The sequence below is a fragment of the Camelus bactrianus genome, chromosome X (assembly GCF_048773025.1).
Source record: "Camelus bactrianus isolate YW-2024 breed Bactrian camel chromosome X, ASM4877302v1, whole genome shotgun sequence".
NCBI classification, from domain to species: domain Eukaryota; kingdom Metazoa; phylum Chordata; class Mammalia; order Artiodactyla; family Camelidae; genus Camelus; species Camelus bactrianus.
Genome location: NC_133575.1, coordinates 90,091,922 through 90,108,037, shown reverse-complemented (window position 1 = coordinate 90,108,037; position 16,116 = coordinate 90,091,922). Strand labels below are relative to the sequence as shown.

The window sequence follows — 16,116 nt, the reverse complement described above, 5'->3', positions numbered from 1 at the left end:
GAATATCTCATGTAATCCTCACTACAATCCTGTGAGATAGCTAGTAATGTTATGATCTCTGGTTTATAGATGAAAAAACCCTGAGACTTTGAGAGCTTAAATGACTTGTCTACCTTGCACCTTGTAAGTGTCATAGCAGGGATTCTAACCAAGCTAGAACATTAAAGTGCTTGTTAACATCAACATTAAAGATTAGGTATGTAATAGCTTCTTTTAAGTAATAGTGATCACATATTTGTCCAAATCTCTTTTGAGTTAGCAAATATTAAGTTTGAGAATAATGAGTTTGTTAGGATTGGTTAAAGCAATGCAAAGGGTTATGTGCAAGGGCAGAACCAAGGACAGACAGGGGCAGGAGGATCAGAGATGTCAAGCAGAGTGTGCTATAAATTATGCTAAAATAAGTTAATGTATAGTCCTCTGAAGGTTCCATGCCAGAACAGGGATTTTGGAAGGGATTGAAGATCAAGTCACTAGAGAGATGACGGCCAAGAAAATTTCTCCTTCCCCCATATCCCTAATCATTTTAAGTGTACTTACTGGGTTTTCTCTATCAGGACTTGTGCTGAGAGTAGAGTGGGCAGAAGTTCACATCACATTCCAGTGGCAGCTATGGAATAGTTCAGTATGATGTACATTAATATTTTTTAGGGTTTCTTTTACATGTCTTGATGATACTCAACATTTCATTGTTTTTCCCCCTGAGTTTAGTATTTAACTGAGCTGATATTTTCAGGAAACAAACTGCAGAGACTCCCATGACTTTTTCCTGGAAACTGATCAGGATTAAAAAAAAATTCATATTATAGTTTGATATTAGTTAATCCTGAAGTTCATAGCCTTGTTCTAGATCCTGAGATAAAACATATCTCACTTTTGATTTATTTATAAACTGGTAAGAACATCTTGTAGTCTATCCCAATAATCTTGACCTCTAATAGAAGAATTTAGAGCTTTGGACTGTGCCTTTCCTTCCCTATATTACTTATAAATGTTAGGTAACGACCGATTTCCTTAGAATAGCTGTGACTATAAACTGGCCTAGAATTTTAAAAGTCCCCTCTAGAGTTCTTTTGAATACAAATCATATTTATAGTCAGCCAGTGCTTTATTTAATAGAAGCTGCATATTTTGTTCAAAATCCCTTGTTTTCCTTCTATAATCTATGGTATATGTCATCTAGTCCTGGTGATTTGTCAACAGGAATTTGTAAGTTTGACTTGAATAATGCTGAGTATTGTCTATAATTTAACCAAGTACCAATGTGTTCACATCAGGAATAACATCGAAGTGGTAATCATTGTAAAACATCTTCTAGTATAAACTGAAACAAAAAAATTCATGCAATATGTCAGATACCCTCTTTGCTTCAAATTATCAAGGAATTAACTGATTTCTCCCTTGGCTTCTTCCATTTTGTATATTGTTTTATCATTTTATTTTCTTTCATGAAGGGTACAGGGACATAGTGGAGAAATTAACATTTATTGAGCACCTAATGCTATACTATTACTTGCACAGAGAGTTGTTCATGGCACAGAGTAATCACTTGATAAATATTTATTAAATGAATGAATGAGTGCCAGGTATTGTGGTGTTACTTTACATCTTATTTATTTACTGATCTGATTTATTCTTACAGCAATCCTATGTGAGGTATATGCTATTTTTCTTCATCCATAAAATGGAAGAATAATAGTACCTATTTTACAGGATTCTTATGAGAATTGAATGACTTAATATATATAAAGCAATTGGAACAATTGCTGGTAAATAGTAAGCACTATTTATATATTATTATTACTAAATATTATTGTTATTTTCCGGTGGTACTTATGAGGAAACTAAAGTACAGAACTCTTAAGTCACTTTTCTGAGTATTATGACAGCAGTTAAGGGGTTGGAACAAATTTCTAAATTTCATGTTCTTTCTAAATCTTTTACGTCCTGCTAAATTAATCAAACAGGGAGACCATTAGACTGAGGTGGTGTAAATGCCCCGGCAGCCTACATAAGCAAACCAAAATCTAAGCCTATAAATGCTTCAAGGTTAGGAAATCAAAATGCTAAGGACAACCAATCACGAACAGCCAGCTAGAATGTCAGCTATAGCCAAGCAATAATTTCCTTTCTTTGCTTCCTCACTTTCTCTATGTAAGTCTTTCCCTGGGTTCCTATTGGTGACCACTCTTTACTTCCTGTTTTGTGCTGCCCAATTCCAATAGATAAATGCTCAAACAAATTCTTAAAATTTTAATATACTTCAGTTTATTTAACATTCCTTATGACCTTGGTGCTCTTGTCAAAGAGTTCCAGAATGGGTTATTTTGCCTGATTTTCATGTATACCTAGCCTACTTTGTAGGCTTCCCTTTTTTCCTATTTAGACTATTTTTTAAATTCTTTGAAAGATTACTTTCCTTCTTAAATTTGGTTGTACATGGCCTTTTTCATTTGACAGGTATCCTGATCCTAAGGGCATTTTTCCTGGAGTCCAATACATTGCATTAAAGAATTGCAAACATTTTTATTGGCTAATTATTAAAATTTCCTTTCTTATTTCCCTCTAATGAATTTAGTTTACCTTCTCACCCCTCTTGATTCTGGAAATTCTCAATTGATACCTGATTTGATTTGCAATATAAGAAAGATGAGATATTAAGATACAACATTCCTTCTGATACCAGTGGGTTTAAATAATTTGGTTCACTTGCTAACTTACTGTGGAGTCTGATTTTCAGTTCTGTTCCTTCTGTGGGTCATGCATCTGACAAATGTAATTTCTTGCAACATAATTATTTTAGTTAACCTGTATCGTCATAAAGCAATTTAGATAAGTTGTAATTCTTTCTGTATCTTTTTTTTTTTTCCAAAGTAGAGCTTATGGCAGATAAACTTTTGTGGAGATTTCTCCAAGGTAATCAGACTGTTGACAGATTGCTTAAACTGAAATGGATGTAAAAGAGATGCATAGGATATTCAAATTACTGATAGCTAAATATGCCCAGCGTTCTGATAGTTTTCTTGTATAACTTTACTATTAGTGAAAAAGATTTGAATAACTCTGAGTGGAGATAGAGAGGTGGCAGTGGCTTGAATGGTTGGGTTCAGGTTCTAAGAATGAGCTCCTAAAATCCAAGATTGATTAGCTTCATATTCCCAGTGTTAAACCTTCAGAATTCCACCTAAAACCAAAACCTATATTTCAAAAATAAACTTTAAGGTTGTTTGATGATCAAAGAGTTCTCCATCAGCCATACTGACATGATGAGAAGAAACTCAAGATATTTTGGAGGTCTTGGCATAACTTCAAAGACCGATAGAACAGAATGCAGAGAACTTTTCCAAGTTTTGGAAGGCAGCAGTTTGGCTGAGACCCACACACACTGAAACGAGAGGCTTCCTTGAAAACATTTAAAGTCTTTTTCCTATTTTGGAATTCTAAATTATGGCAAAATTCATATATGCTTAAAACTCAATTCTGCACCACTTTTTTCTCCCCAAGTTTCTCTCCGTGTTAACACTTCTAAACGATTCCTGAGGCATTTGCAGTAAGCATTTCAATCAGGTGGCTGATAGTCCCTCTAAATGCTGTTTCAATATATTCTGAAACGAATCCCTTTCATCTTTATCTAATATATTTGCCTTTGTTTTGCAGAACGCAAAAGGTGAAGCAATTTAGAGATTTGGGGACATATCGCCAAACAACCTATAGTTCAACTGGTGTCGCTTTGCAAGATTTTGGTACCCAAAGCAGCGGAACCGGGATTTAGCATCCTTCCTCTGATTCATACATTTATCAAAGCAAGCGTTCTGCACGTTTGAACGTCGTCTCTTCTCTACCCAACACCTCCTCCCAGCCCGCCCCCTGGTTCCTTCCCACCCTCTACCTCGCCCCCCCACCCCCGCCCCCAGCCTGCGCATGCGTCCTAAGAACCCCCTACACTCGCGGCACAAGCTGAGAGTATTGTCGGGGGCTATTCTCTCTCCCAGGAACATGGCGGCGAGTCAGGGAGGTGGTGGTAACAGTGGGGGCGGCGGTTGTGGTGGAGGTGGAAGCAGCGGTGGCGGTGGCGCGGCCGGCGGGGGAGGTGGCGGAGCCGGAGGGGGAGGCGGCGGCGGCGGCGGGACCCTGGTGGTGCCCATCCCGGTACCGAGTCTTTTCGGTCAGCCGTTCCCCAACGGGCCGCAGTGGAACCCGGGGAGCCTGCAGCCTCAGCACACCGTGAGGAGCCTGGACCGGGCCCTGGAGGAGGCGGGCAACTCCGGCATCCTGAGCCTCAGTGGTAGGAAACTCCGAGACTTCCCGGGCAGCGGCTACGACCTGACGGACACCACCCAAGCAGGTGACAGGACGGGGAGGGGGAGGGGCAGCTGGGCTAAGTAGGGGGAGGTGGGGGAGTGGGTGGCTGCGTGGCTGCGTTGTTGGACTCTGCTGGCCCCGGCGGGTGCGCGGGGGCGGCGAGACTGACAAAGTCGCAGCAGCCAGTTCAGAATGTGTGGGGCAGGGAAGAGAATGGTGGGGGGCGAGGGGGGCGGGAATGCTGAGTAAAGGATGTATGAAAACCGGGTGGTTTGTGAGGGGTGAAAAAGCATTATTGTTAAAGCTAGTTTCCCCAGTAAGGGGTGGGGAGGGAGGTATTGACACCTTCCTGAATGCACTTCTTCCAACTCTCGTGGATGTTCCCATCTTTCCTGGAGGGAAAAAAAGAAGACAATACAGAACATCATAATCTTTACATATTCCTTAAAGGCATAGGTGCCTGCAAGAATGATATATCCCTTTTTCTAGTACAGCAGCAGTATTGCCGCGATTTTTTGTGTCTGTTGCCTTATTTTGTTGTGTTTTAATCATCCTGGAATATTCTTGCCTTCTTACCACCTATGTCTTTAAAGACTGAGAATTTTCTTTTTCCTGATGTTGAGGAGGTAGTGGTGGCAGTGGTGGTTAAATTAGTATTTGCTGCAGTGGCAAATTAAATCATCAATCACTTATGTGTCTGGTTACTAAGGAAAAGAATCCTTGTTTTGAGATATGTTAGGGTCTTAATTTTTATAGCAGATACAGCCAAAAATTTTAAGGGCATTTTTGAGAGGAAAATTAACTCCATTCTGTTTGGAGTTGTGGGTTAATGGTTTATCATTTTGGATGAGAAATTGGCTATTGTAATGTTCTTGGTATACTCTCTGGTATTCTTTGTTTTGGATGGCATTTTTTGTTATGAACGAACACTCTTTCCCCTCTTCCTTATAAGCCACTGCTGATTGTTTTAGATGTGTTTTGGTTTGATGAAGAGCTTTTTGCTTTTCATAATCTCTAAGCGTGTTATTTATGTGCGTGCTTTCATATCCTTTGCTGTAAGAAATCATGGATAAATTATTTTAATAGATTTAGTGATTTTGAAACAATATAGTAAGTAAATTCGCTCATAATGAAAAGTAATAAAAGATATTTTCAGAATAACACTATTTCATTGTATTCTGTTTCTAGATATTAAATCAAGGTATGTGTTGGATGAGTGTAGGCAGAGGAGGAAAACCTAAAATTGAAGCCTTCTGTTCAATTATTCTCTTAGGAATCATCCTAAGAACTATGAATGCGTAATTGATCAATGATTTTGTATTTTGGAAAGCATGTTTGAGTATTTACTCCTTCACTCTGAACAGATTTCCTAAACAATATGTTCACATATTCTGGAAGGATATTATACTACTTGGTATGTTCTTCAAAGGCGTCAAGAAAAATGGTTTCAGACTGCATCATTATAGGGATATATTGTTTTGTTTGTTGTTCCTTTTAACCTATGAGGGATTTCTGTATCTGTAGGACAGAGTTTAAGCATCCTGTCTTGGCATTCAGGGCTTTCACTGTCTGGCTTCAATTTATTATTGCAATGTTACCTCCTCAGATGCTCCTATGTAGAACCCTCTGTTCCAGCTAGATCAAATCCCTGTCCCTCAAATGTATTTTATGAATTTCTGCCTCGTTTTATAGGTCCTCCATATGCTTGAGATCTCCTTTTCTCCACCTATTTAATTTTGTTCAAGCTCCAGCTTTTCCAAGAAGCTGTCTCCAGCTCCCTTAGGCTACAGCAATCTCCTGTTTCTTTGAATTCCCATGGTACTTATTGTCTTTACTGCTTACCTGCTAGTGCTGGCTTTATTTTCTTTTTATATTTTGCTTGCCCTGAGAAGACGGAGAGCCCCTGAAAGACAAGGAATAAGTCATATACTTGTTCAGTTTTCTCATTATACATTGCTTACATTGTACTTGATAATATTTTTCATAAATATGAATATCATCTTATGTGGTTATAACCTTTAGCTTTTAAGCCTTCAGTTGGCTTTTTTAGGCAAGTTTTAACACAAACCAGAGCCATATTTGCTCTTAGTAAACATTCATTCATCATAAACTTTATCAGTGTCTACAGTTACACAGGATTTTTGAAATAATTCCACCTCCTTTTACCTTTTTTAAAGTTGAATGTGTGTTCCTTGTGAGAACACTTCAACATTTAAATGCGAAATCTGTGGGTGACTCATTCACCATTCATTTTTGACCAAATTCAGCCTTGAACTAGTTAGGGGCAATATTCTTTTTTTTTTTTTTTTTTTTTTACTTTTTTTATTGAGTTATAGTCATTTTACAGTGTTGTGCCAAATTCCAGTATATAGGGGCAATATTCTTGTTTGTAAAGAGACTAGTATCCATTGTATATAAATGAAGGTAGATACACTGAAACTGAAGGAAAATAGAGCATGTTTGAGATTAATACGTACATACATATATACACACAAACATACAAATATGTATACACAATATATTCTCCGTTTGATGAAAACAGTTCTGTTTGTTGATATTGTTATGCTTAAAATGACTCTCAGTGGGATGATGTTTCAGTACCAAACTGATTAGTTAGACAAGAATATAATGGTTTATTGGGTTGGGAAGAGGCTGGAGGAAGGGAAAATAAGTAGAAGCTATTTGTTAATCTAGGTGTGAGGTGGTGAGAATCTGGGTTAAAACAAAATGATATAAGAAGGGGGAATTGATAAATTTCAAAGGTAGTGGGAAGGCTTTTTGTATTGTTTTGCTGTTCCGTACATACACATAAGACGAAAAAAACCATTGGTTTTCCACCTTGTGTGCATGTTAAAGTCGTGAGGGATTTTTTTTTTTATTTAAACTATGCCTGGGCCCCACCCTAGACCAATTAAATCAGAATCTCAAGGGCCAAGTGAGCTGCTGCTTCTTTTTTTTTTTTTTTTAAAGTATTCCTAGGCAATTCTAATATGCAGTCAGGGTTGAGAAACTCTAGCTCATTTTTTAGGCACTGAAGAAATATTTATTGTTTGAGTGAATGAGGACATTGATAAAAGTTTAGTGACTAACCTAAAGCCACTTGTCAAGAGGGTCAAAACCAAAGCTAAGAACTAAGTGTTCAAGTTCTAGTTCAGTATTTTTTTAATAGGCTTCTGTGAAGCAGAGACTTATTTTTTTATCATATTATGTCTGTAGCGACTAGAAACTTATCAGGAAGATATAGTTTCTCCAGTTCCCTTCAGTAACGCTGGTTTACATTTAATACTGTTCAATAAATTTGCATTAAGAAAATAGTGCCCTTAAAACATGTAGCAGCAAAATCTTGTTTTCGTTATTAATAGTCGTCCAGTGAGGGAAAATGGATAATAGGTAGCTGTTGGCAAAGTTTATCTTTGGTATCTTTTTACCTCTCTTTGAATTTCTGGTGTTTGTTCTTCACCTGTCCCCTCTCTCCTGCTGCCTCTTTATTTCTTTTTCCTTCTTCATCCTCATTCCCCTTCCTTTGCTGGGATGGGAGCAAAGCTAACTAATTATGGCAGCCTTTCCAGGCAATTAACATTTAAAAGGGAGAGTTTGCTAATTTACTCTAATTGGTGGTTTGTGCTCGTGACCTGTTTTGAATTGATATGCCTTCTAGATGTTTCTTGATTAAAATCCTCACCCATATAAAGACATAAAAACATGGATCAGAAAGTTGGTAACCCATTTCAGGAAAGTAGCTGACTTTGGTTGTGATGTCTTGTCTTTGATGGTCTGTAGGTAGACTTGGCAAGACAAAGGGGAACTGCCTAGAACCTTTTAGTCTGTCTGATACTGTGATAATTTATTGACTTTAAGAGAGCGTGAAAATGATTTTAATGGCTACCCCCAACAAAGTCCTGACTTTGTCACCAGTGCTACAAATAAGTCTCAGTCTACTTAGACCGCTGTTCTTTCTGCTTCTTCATACCTCTTTATGTCCGTAAACAATAGGTCTGTGAAACAGATTTAGGAATTCTTACATACATCAGATTGTGCTGTGCCCTGGTTAATCACATGTTTTCCTGTAAACCTGGAGTCAACTCTAGCATTTCCTACATGTGTTGTTTCACCTCTTCAACTGTGGGGCATGGTGCATTGTATCAGCTTGTAAAATGGAGCCAGATAAACTTCACAGCATCTGATTTTGTTACATAGGTGAAGGCCATCTTAGTGCATTCAGTGGAATAAGCTTGTGATTTTGTGGCCTGATTCAAATATCTGTCTTGCTTCATGTGATATCTTACTGAAAAACCAAATGTGAAGGACATTTTTGATGATTGACTCATTTTAATTGTTTTAGTTGAATTTGAGTTGCTGAATCTTGTAGTGATTTTATTCAGTGATGAATTCTTCTATAGCATAAATAGTTGGTTCTTAATTCCTTTCTTTTGCAAGTTCACATTTTAAAATAAAATGTCATCTTAAGTTGGAGGGTACATTTCTCATTAAAATAATACCATTTATATAACTCTTTATAAATTCTTAGCACTTTCATATATATTACCTTATTGTAGCCTAATAATAACCCTGTGAGCTTGACAGAGTGCATAGTAATTACTCCTTGTTGTTGAGAGAGGTTGAGTGATTTGCCCGAAGTTAAACGGCTAGTATATAGCAGAGTGTGGGTCAGAAGCTAGGTTTTCCAACTCTAGCAGTGTTTCAGAGTGATTTCCATTGTAATACTTTCTCTTCTAATAACAAAGCTATTATGAAAAGAAACACTGCTAATAAATAGTTCATTTAATCTGAAAGATGAATGCTTATTTAACTTCATAGATTATATAGTTTTTGTAGTGTAGTGTGTTTTGTTTTGTGCATGGTTGTTTGCATAACTTGTCTTCATGCCCCTCTGATGGTTTTAGTATAGATTCATTAAGCAGGCTTTTATTGAACTCCCACTTTGGAAACATGATTACAGTCAACAGGAAAGAGACATGTTTCTTTTTCTTGAAAGGTTTATAAAATAGGTGGATATGTATAGTACTATGTGCAACAGTTAGAAAAGAGCTATAATATATAACAATATTCAAAACTGTATACATTTATAAACTGTACAGATAAGTGATATGGAACTGTGGCATAAGACTTAATATTATTGGGGGTTAAGTTAGTTTGAGTAAGTTTCCTGTAAAGTTAGGTATTTGCTGAATCATGAGGTGAATGGTCAGTATAGGATCAGGTTATGATTATGCAGGAGGGACAGTTGCAGACTTTCAGGGGAGAAATTGTACAGATACAGAATTAAGAATGGCATTGTGTGTTAAAGGCCGATGTTAACTGAAGGTTCACTCTTATTTTCTCAAACATACTTGGAGACTGAAAGGAGGGAGCTGGTGGAGAGTTCAGTGTCAGAATGCAAGAAGTGGAGGAAGGATCTTCATGGATGGGGGGAATTGTGGGGTGGGTAGGAGGGATGGGGAGCTGTTAGCAATGGGGGGGAGGAGTTACCTGACTTTTGCTAAGGTAAAGGGGACATCTAGGGACATTAATGTCTTAAATTTTAATCTTAAAGATGTCAGGCAGTGTCATCTGGGAAAACAAGTTTGCCACCATAGGAAGAGATACTCAATAGAGCAAAATGCTTTAAGGAGTCATTATGGAGAATAAGCCACAGTTTAGAATTATACTGTGTGATAAGCAGCTAAATTACAAAAATTTGCTTTTGAAAAATTTGAGCTTACCATGTTTTCTGAAAAAAAAAATCATGTATACTGCATGACAGGTAAAAGAACAGAGTAGTTTATTGGAATATTTTAAAATTGGGGTTATAGAGACATTTTGCTTAAAGTTTAAAATTTAATATTTTGATTTAGATTATTTGTATTATACACTCTGAAGCACTTGTTTAATATCAAAAGCATAAAGATGAACAAAGTCTAGAACCTTATTGACAACATGAGAGATGATATTAGGGACACTTTTCACAAATAAAAGTAATTGAAGACTTAGAGCCTATTGATTTCTTGGGAGGTGGTGTTTAAGTTCCAAGGCATACAGTGAAACTTTGCAAAAGGGCATATCATCCTCCTAGCCCATCCCAGCAGCGCACTCTAAGGGATACTTAAACGGTGTGAGGCCCACCCCCATTGTACAGAGGCTGTTTATCATCATGACCTAGAAGGGGAAATATTTTAGTTTTCTCTACACTTTGTGGGTATTTGGGTACTTCTTGAAGCATTGTAGTACTCTTCTAATCAGTTCTCTGAGCAGTTCCAGAAAGTTTTGTTTGCTTCCCTTTTACAGAAAAAATAAACAAACGAAAAAACAAAACCTTATACTCCAGGGAACCATTTAATGTAATAAAAGAAACCTGTACAAGTGAGTTTTATAACAATAATTTGTATTTAGTCTGTTAAGGGTCTAACTTTTAATCTTTACATTTCTCCTGTTTCAAATAAATTATAAATTGATAGCATTCCACATACAGAATACCAGTCAATGGACTGTTATGGATAACTAAATAATGGATATTATCTAATATATTTTTTGATATGAAACTTTTTAAAAAAAGTTTTGTTTCCAAATAGGAAAGTAAGTCCATCCCTGTTTGTGGACATTGTTAATCTGTGTACTCTTACAATTTGTGACAGACAATGTTGTCACTTTTAAATTAATTACTTAAGTGTCTTTCAGTAGAATTTTATGTATTATATTAAGGATTCAAGATGACAAGAAACAAAAATAAAATAACTGTGCCATAAACTCTTATTTGAACTCTGTGGAGACTAGCCAGTTCTAGAGTGTTTATGAATTTGGATTTCACTCAAAAATGGCTTTGTTAAATGATTATGTCCCTAAGAGACTAGAATGTATAGCCTAGAATTTTCCCTGTCTTAAAAAAAGTTATTACAATATGTAAATCCTTAATACTTTGAGCTAATTGGTTGGCATGTCTATGTCAATGGGAAATCAGTTACTTTTAAAGATATTTATAAATTAAAAGTAGTAACTTGAACATAGGTAACTGTCTCCTTAACCTATCTTGATGAGTATGTAAGAATAGATTTGTTGTATCTATTTTATGTAAATGGACAGGTGGTAAAGTTTCTGCCTTAGAGGAATTTATGATTTCATAGTGGTATAAAATTAGTACTCCTATCTATTAAATAGGCTAAGTCAGTGGTTCTCAAGGAGTGGGAGGATTTGCCCCCAGGGAATATTGGTAATATCTGGAGACGTTTTTGATTGTCCCAACTTGGGGGACATCTTAGTGGGTAAGGGCCAGGGATGCTACTAAACCTCCTACAAAGAACAAGACTGCCCCACACAACAAAGACTTGCCTAATCCAAAATGTCAATGGTGCCAAGACTGAGCAATGCTGGGCTGCAGTAAGGTAAATATCATAAGTGAAAACAAAGCAATGTGCATGAGGGAGAGATGACATCGATCATGTTGGTAGAACATCACACACAGAGAGAGGGCTTTATAACGAAGATAGAGGATGGGCCTTGAAGGGGAAAGGATCAGATTTTATACTTAATCATAAAAGGAGGAAACTGCATGAATATTGACATCCCAGAGTCTCTTCAAACTCAAAATGTCAAAAAAAAAAAAAAATCAAGTCTTGTTATTGACCCTAGGCCCCCTGGTCTCCCAGACCAGAAATTTAGGAATTATTCTTGACTCTTCACCTTCCCTCATGCTCGGTATCTGGCTAGGAGTTAAGACCTCTTGATTATAGCTCTTTGAATAGCTTTCAGATCTGTTTCCTTCCCGTCTATTCTCACTGCCATTGGTGTTGTTCACGTCCTCCTCTCCTCATCTCTAACTGGGCCTATCAGCAGTTTTCCCAAATGATCTCTACCTCACTTTCAGTTTGCAAGTCCAGTTAGTCCTTCACACTGTAGCTAGAGTACTCTTTCTAATATGCAAATCTGATTGTCACTTGTTCCTACTAAAACACCTTCAAGCCAGTAAGTCAGCTCCTTAATAATACATTGCTTATTCCTTGTATTGAACATTAAAAAAATGTAAAAAAGCTAACACATAGCTCTGCTTTATATAACTTTATGTATAACTTTATGTATAAGTAATATTAATTACTTAATATTAGGTTGCTAAGATTCATCCAAATTGTTGAATGAAGCTGTAGTTCATTCTTTTTGATGGCTGCATTATGTTTCACAGTGTAGCTGTACCACACTTTATTTATTCACTTTCTCACTAATGGCCATTTGAGTTGTTAACATATTTTTGCTTTTGTGAATAGTGCTGCTATAAGCATTATTATACATGTCTCCTGTTGTACACGTGCAAACATTTCTCTTGTGCATATACTTGGGAGTGGAATAGCTGGGTTATCTGGTATTTCAGTGTTCAACTTAAAGAGATAATGCCAAACTGGTTTACAGTTTATATTTCCATCAATGTGTATAAGAGATCCTATGAATTCATACCTCCTCGAACACATAGCATTGTCAGATTTAAACATTTTGGCCAAACAAGTTTAAGATGGTAGTTCAATGAAATCTTTCTTGATTTACATTTTACTGATCACCAGTTTTGTTAACATATCTTCAAATGTCTTGGCTACCTGGCCATATGTGTTTCCTATACTGTGAAATAATTTATTTTACCTAGTTTTTATTGGGCAAAATACTAATATTATACTAATCATTTGTCAATTTTGTATCTTGTGAAAATCTTCTCCTAGTTTATAACCTGTCTTTTTGATTTTTAAGGAGCCTTTTGCTGAACAAATGTTCTAAATTTTAATGCAAGCAAATTTATCAGTCTTTTATAGTCACTGTTTTTTGTGTCTTGTTTAAGAATGTGTAAAATATATTCATCTATGTTTTTCACTAAGAGTTTTAAAGGTTTGTTTTCGGTGTTTAAATTCCTCATCAATATGGAATTGATTTTTATGTTTAATGTGAAGTAGAGGTCCAGTCTTATGTTTTAGCACATGGATTATCTTTTTCCAGATCTACTCCTGCCTACTTCTTTTCTTTTTGACATTTTATTGAGATATAATTTACATGCCAAAAATTCACCCTTTTAAAGTATATAGTTTATTGGTTGTTAGTTGTACACTCATTGCAGAAATAATTTTGGAATATTTTTATCACTTCAAAAAGAAACCCTATACCCATTAGCATTCCCTTGTCATTACCCACTCCTCCCCTCCCAGTCTAGACCTAGGCAATCACCAGTTTGTTTTTTGCATTTATAGACTTGTTGATTCTGGACAAGTCATATACATAGATTCATACAATATGTGGCCCTTTGTGACAGTCTTCTTTGATTTATCGTAATGTTTCAGAGTTCATTTATGTTGTAGCATGCATCAGTACTTCATTCCTTTTATATCTGAATAATATTCTATTGTACATTTTGTTTATTCATTCATCAGTTGATGGATAATTGGGTTGTTTTCATTCTTCGGCTATTATAAATACTGCTATGAACATTATGCAAAAGTTGTTGTGTGGATATGTGTTTTCATTTCTCTTGTGTATATATGTAGGAGCAGAATTTCTGGATCATATGGTAATTCTGTGTTTAACATTATGAGGAAATGCTAAATTATTTTTCAAAGTGGCTACACCATTTACCATTCCCATCAGCATTGTATGAGGATTCCAATTTCTTCATATCCTTGACAACACTTGTTAACTGTATTTTTGTTTATAGTCGTCTTAGTGGGTATGAAGTATGGTTTGGATTTGCATTTTACTAATGGCTAATGATGTTGAGCATTTTTTCTTTTGTTTATTGACCATTTTATACCTTCCCAAGAGAAATGTCTATTTAGAATCTGCCCATTTTCTAATTGAGTTGTCTTTTCATTACTGAGTTATGAGTTTTTTTCTTTTTTTTTTCTTCTGTACATAAGATCCTTGTGACATATATAGCTTGCAGATATTTCTTTCCTATTCTGTGGGTTATCTACTTAGAAACACAAAATTTTAAAATTTTAATGAAGCCTGTTTTATCAGTTTTTTCTTATGTTGCTTGTAGTTTTCATGTCACATCTAAGGAGCCATTGCCTAACTCTGGGTTCTGAAGATTTACTCTTTTGTTTTCTTTTGAGTTTTATACTTTTAGGTCCTACATTTACACGTATTATCCACTTTGAGTCTTTTGTGTATGGTGTAGGATCAGGGTCCACCTTCAGTCTTTTGCATATGGATAGCCAGTTGTCCCAGCACCATTTATGGAAAGTATCTTTCTTTCCTTACCCAGTTCTCTTGTTGCTTTTGTTGAAAATCAGTTGACAATAAATGTGAATGTTTATTTCTGGACTCTCAATTCTATTCTGTTGATCTGTATGTCTGTTCTTACCCTGATACCATTCTATCTTGATATCTGTAGCTGTGTAGTAAGCTGTTTATTAAGTTTTGTAATCAGGAGGTGTGAATCTTCCAACATTGTTCTTTTTTCCTGATTGCTTTGGCTATTATGGGGCCCGTATGAGTTTTGGGATCAGCTTGTAAATTTCTTCAGAAAATGCAGCTTGGGATTTTGATAGGATTGTGTTGAATTTGGATCAATTTGGGCAAGTTTTGCCATCTTAACAACATTAAGTTGTCTAATCCATGAATATGGGATTTTTTTTGATTTATTTGTATTTTTAGTTTCTTTAACAATATTTTGTAGTTTTCCTAACTTTTTATTTTTTAATATACTATTGTAAATGCAAGTTTTTTCTTAATTTCATTTTTGGGGTATTCATTGCTAGTATATAGAAATATAGTTGACTTTTATATAGCGATCTTTTTTCTTGCAACCTTAACTTGTTTCTTTCTTCAAATAGTTTTTTAATGGATTCATTAGGATTTTCTGTATAAAAGATCATGTCATCTGCAAATATAGTTTTACTTCTTCCTTTTGAATCTGGATGCTTTTCATTTCAGTTTCTTGCCTCATTGTCCTAACTAGAACTTCTAATATAGTGTTGAGTGGATATGGTGAGAGTGGACATTCTTGTCTTGTTCCTAAATTTAAGGAAATGCATTCAGTCTTTCACCATTAAATATGACATTAGCTCTGGTTTTTTCGTAGGTGTGCTTTACCAGGTTGAAGAAATTCCTTAAACAAATTTTTTTTTATTGAAGTATAGTTGATTTACAGTGTTGTGTTAGTTTCTGATATACAGCGTAGTGATTCAGTTATACATATATAGTCATTTTCATTATAGGTTATTACAAGATATTGAATGTAGTTCCCCATGCTATACATTAGGACCTTGTTGTTCATCTTTTTTATATATAGTAGTTTGTATCTGCTAATCCCAAACTCCTAATTTATCCCTCCCTCCGTCTTTCCCCTTTGATAACCATAAATTTGTTTTTTATGTCTGTGAGTTTCTTTCTGTTTTGTAAATATGTTCATTTGTATCATTTTTTTTAGATTCAACATATAAGTGATATCATATGATATTTGTCTTTCTCTGTCTGACTTACTTCACTTAGTATGATAATTTCTTGGTCCATCTGTGCTGCTGCAGAAATTCCCCTTTATATCTATTTTTTGAGTTTTTTTAAAGTATAAAAGGCTGTTGGATTTAATCAGATGCTTTTTCTGTTTCTGTGTCTATTGAGAAGGTCTTATGGGTTTTGTCTTTTATTGCATTAGTATGGTACATTACATTGATAGTTTTTTAGATGTTATATCCACCTTGCATTCCTGGCCTACCTACTTTTCATTTTAGTCTCATACTGCCCCTAAGCTTTACAATCCAGCCTACCAAACTACATGCTGTTCCTTGAAAGTGTCATGCTGTTCCATGTTTTCATGTTATTTCCCCCCTTATTGTTAATGTCCTTCTC

General features: G+C 35.8%; 1 protein-coding gene across 2 annotated transcripts in view; it reads left to right on the top strand.

Annotated features, from left to right (window-relative positions):
• Positions 1 to 3,948: 3,948 nt before the first annotated feature.
• Positions 3,949 to 16,116, top strand: part of LRCH2 (leucine rich repeats and calponin homology domain containing 2) — an 81,254-nt gene continuing 69,086 nt past the window's right edge. The window contains exon 1 of one of the 2 annotated variants that reach the window (XM_074358905.1): positions 3,949 to 4,345. In XM_074358905.1, the coding sequence (XP_074215006.1) occupies positions 3,997 to 4,345 (349 nt within the window). In that variant the 5' untranslated portion in view covers positions 3,949 to 3,996. The remainder of the gene's footprint in view (positions 4,346 to 16,116) is intronic. The other variant, XM_045517998.2, reaches the window with a different exon arrangement.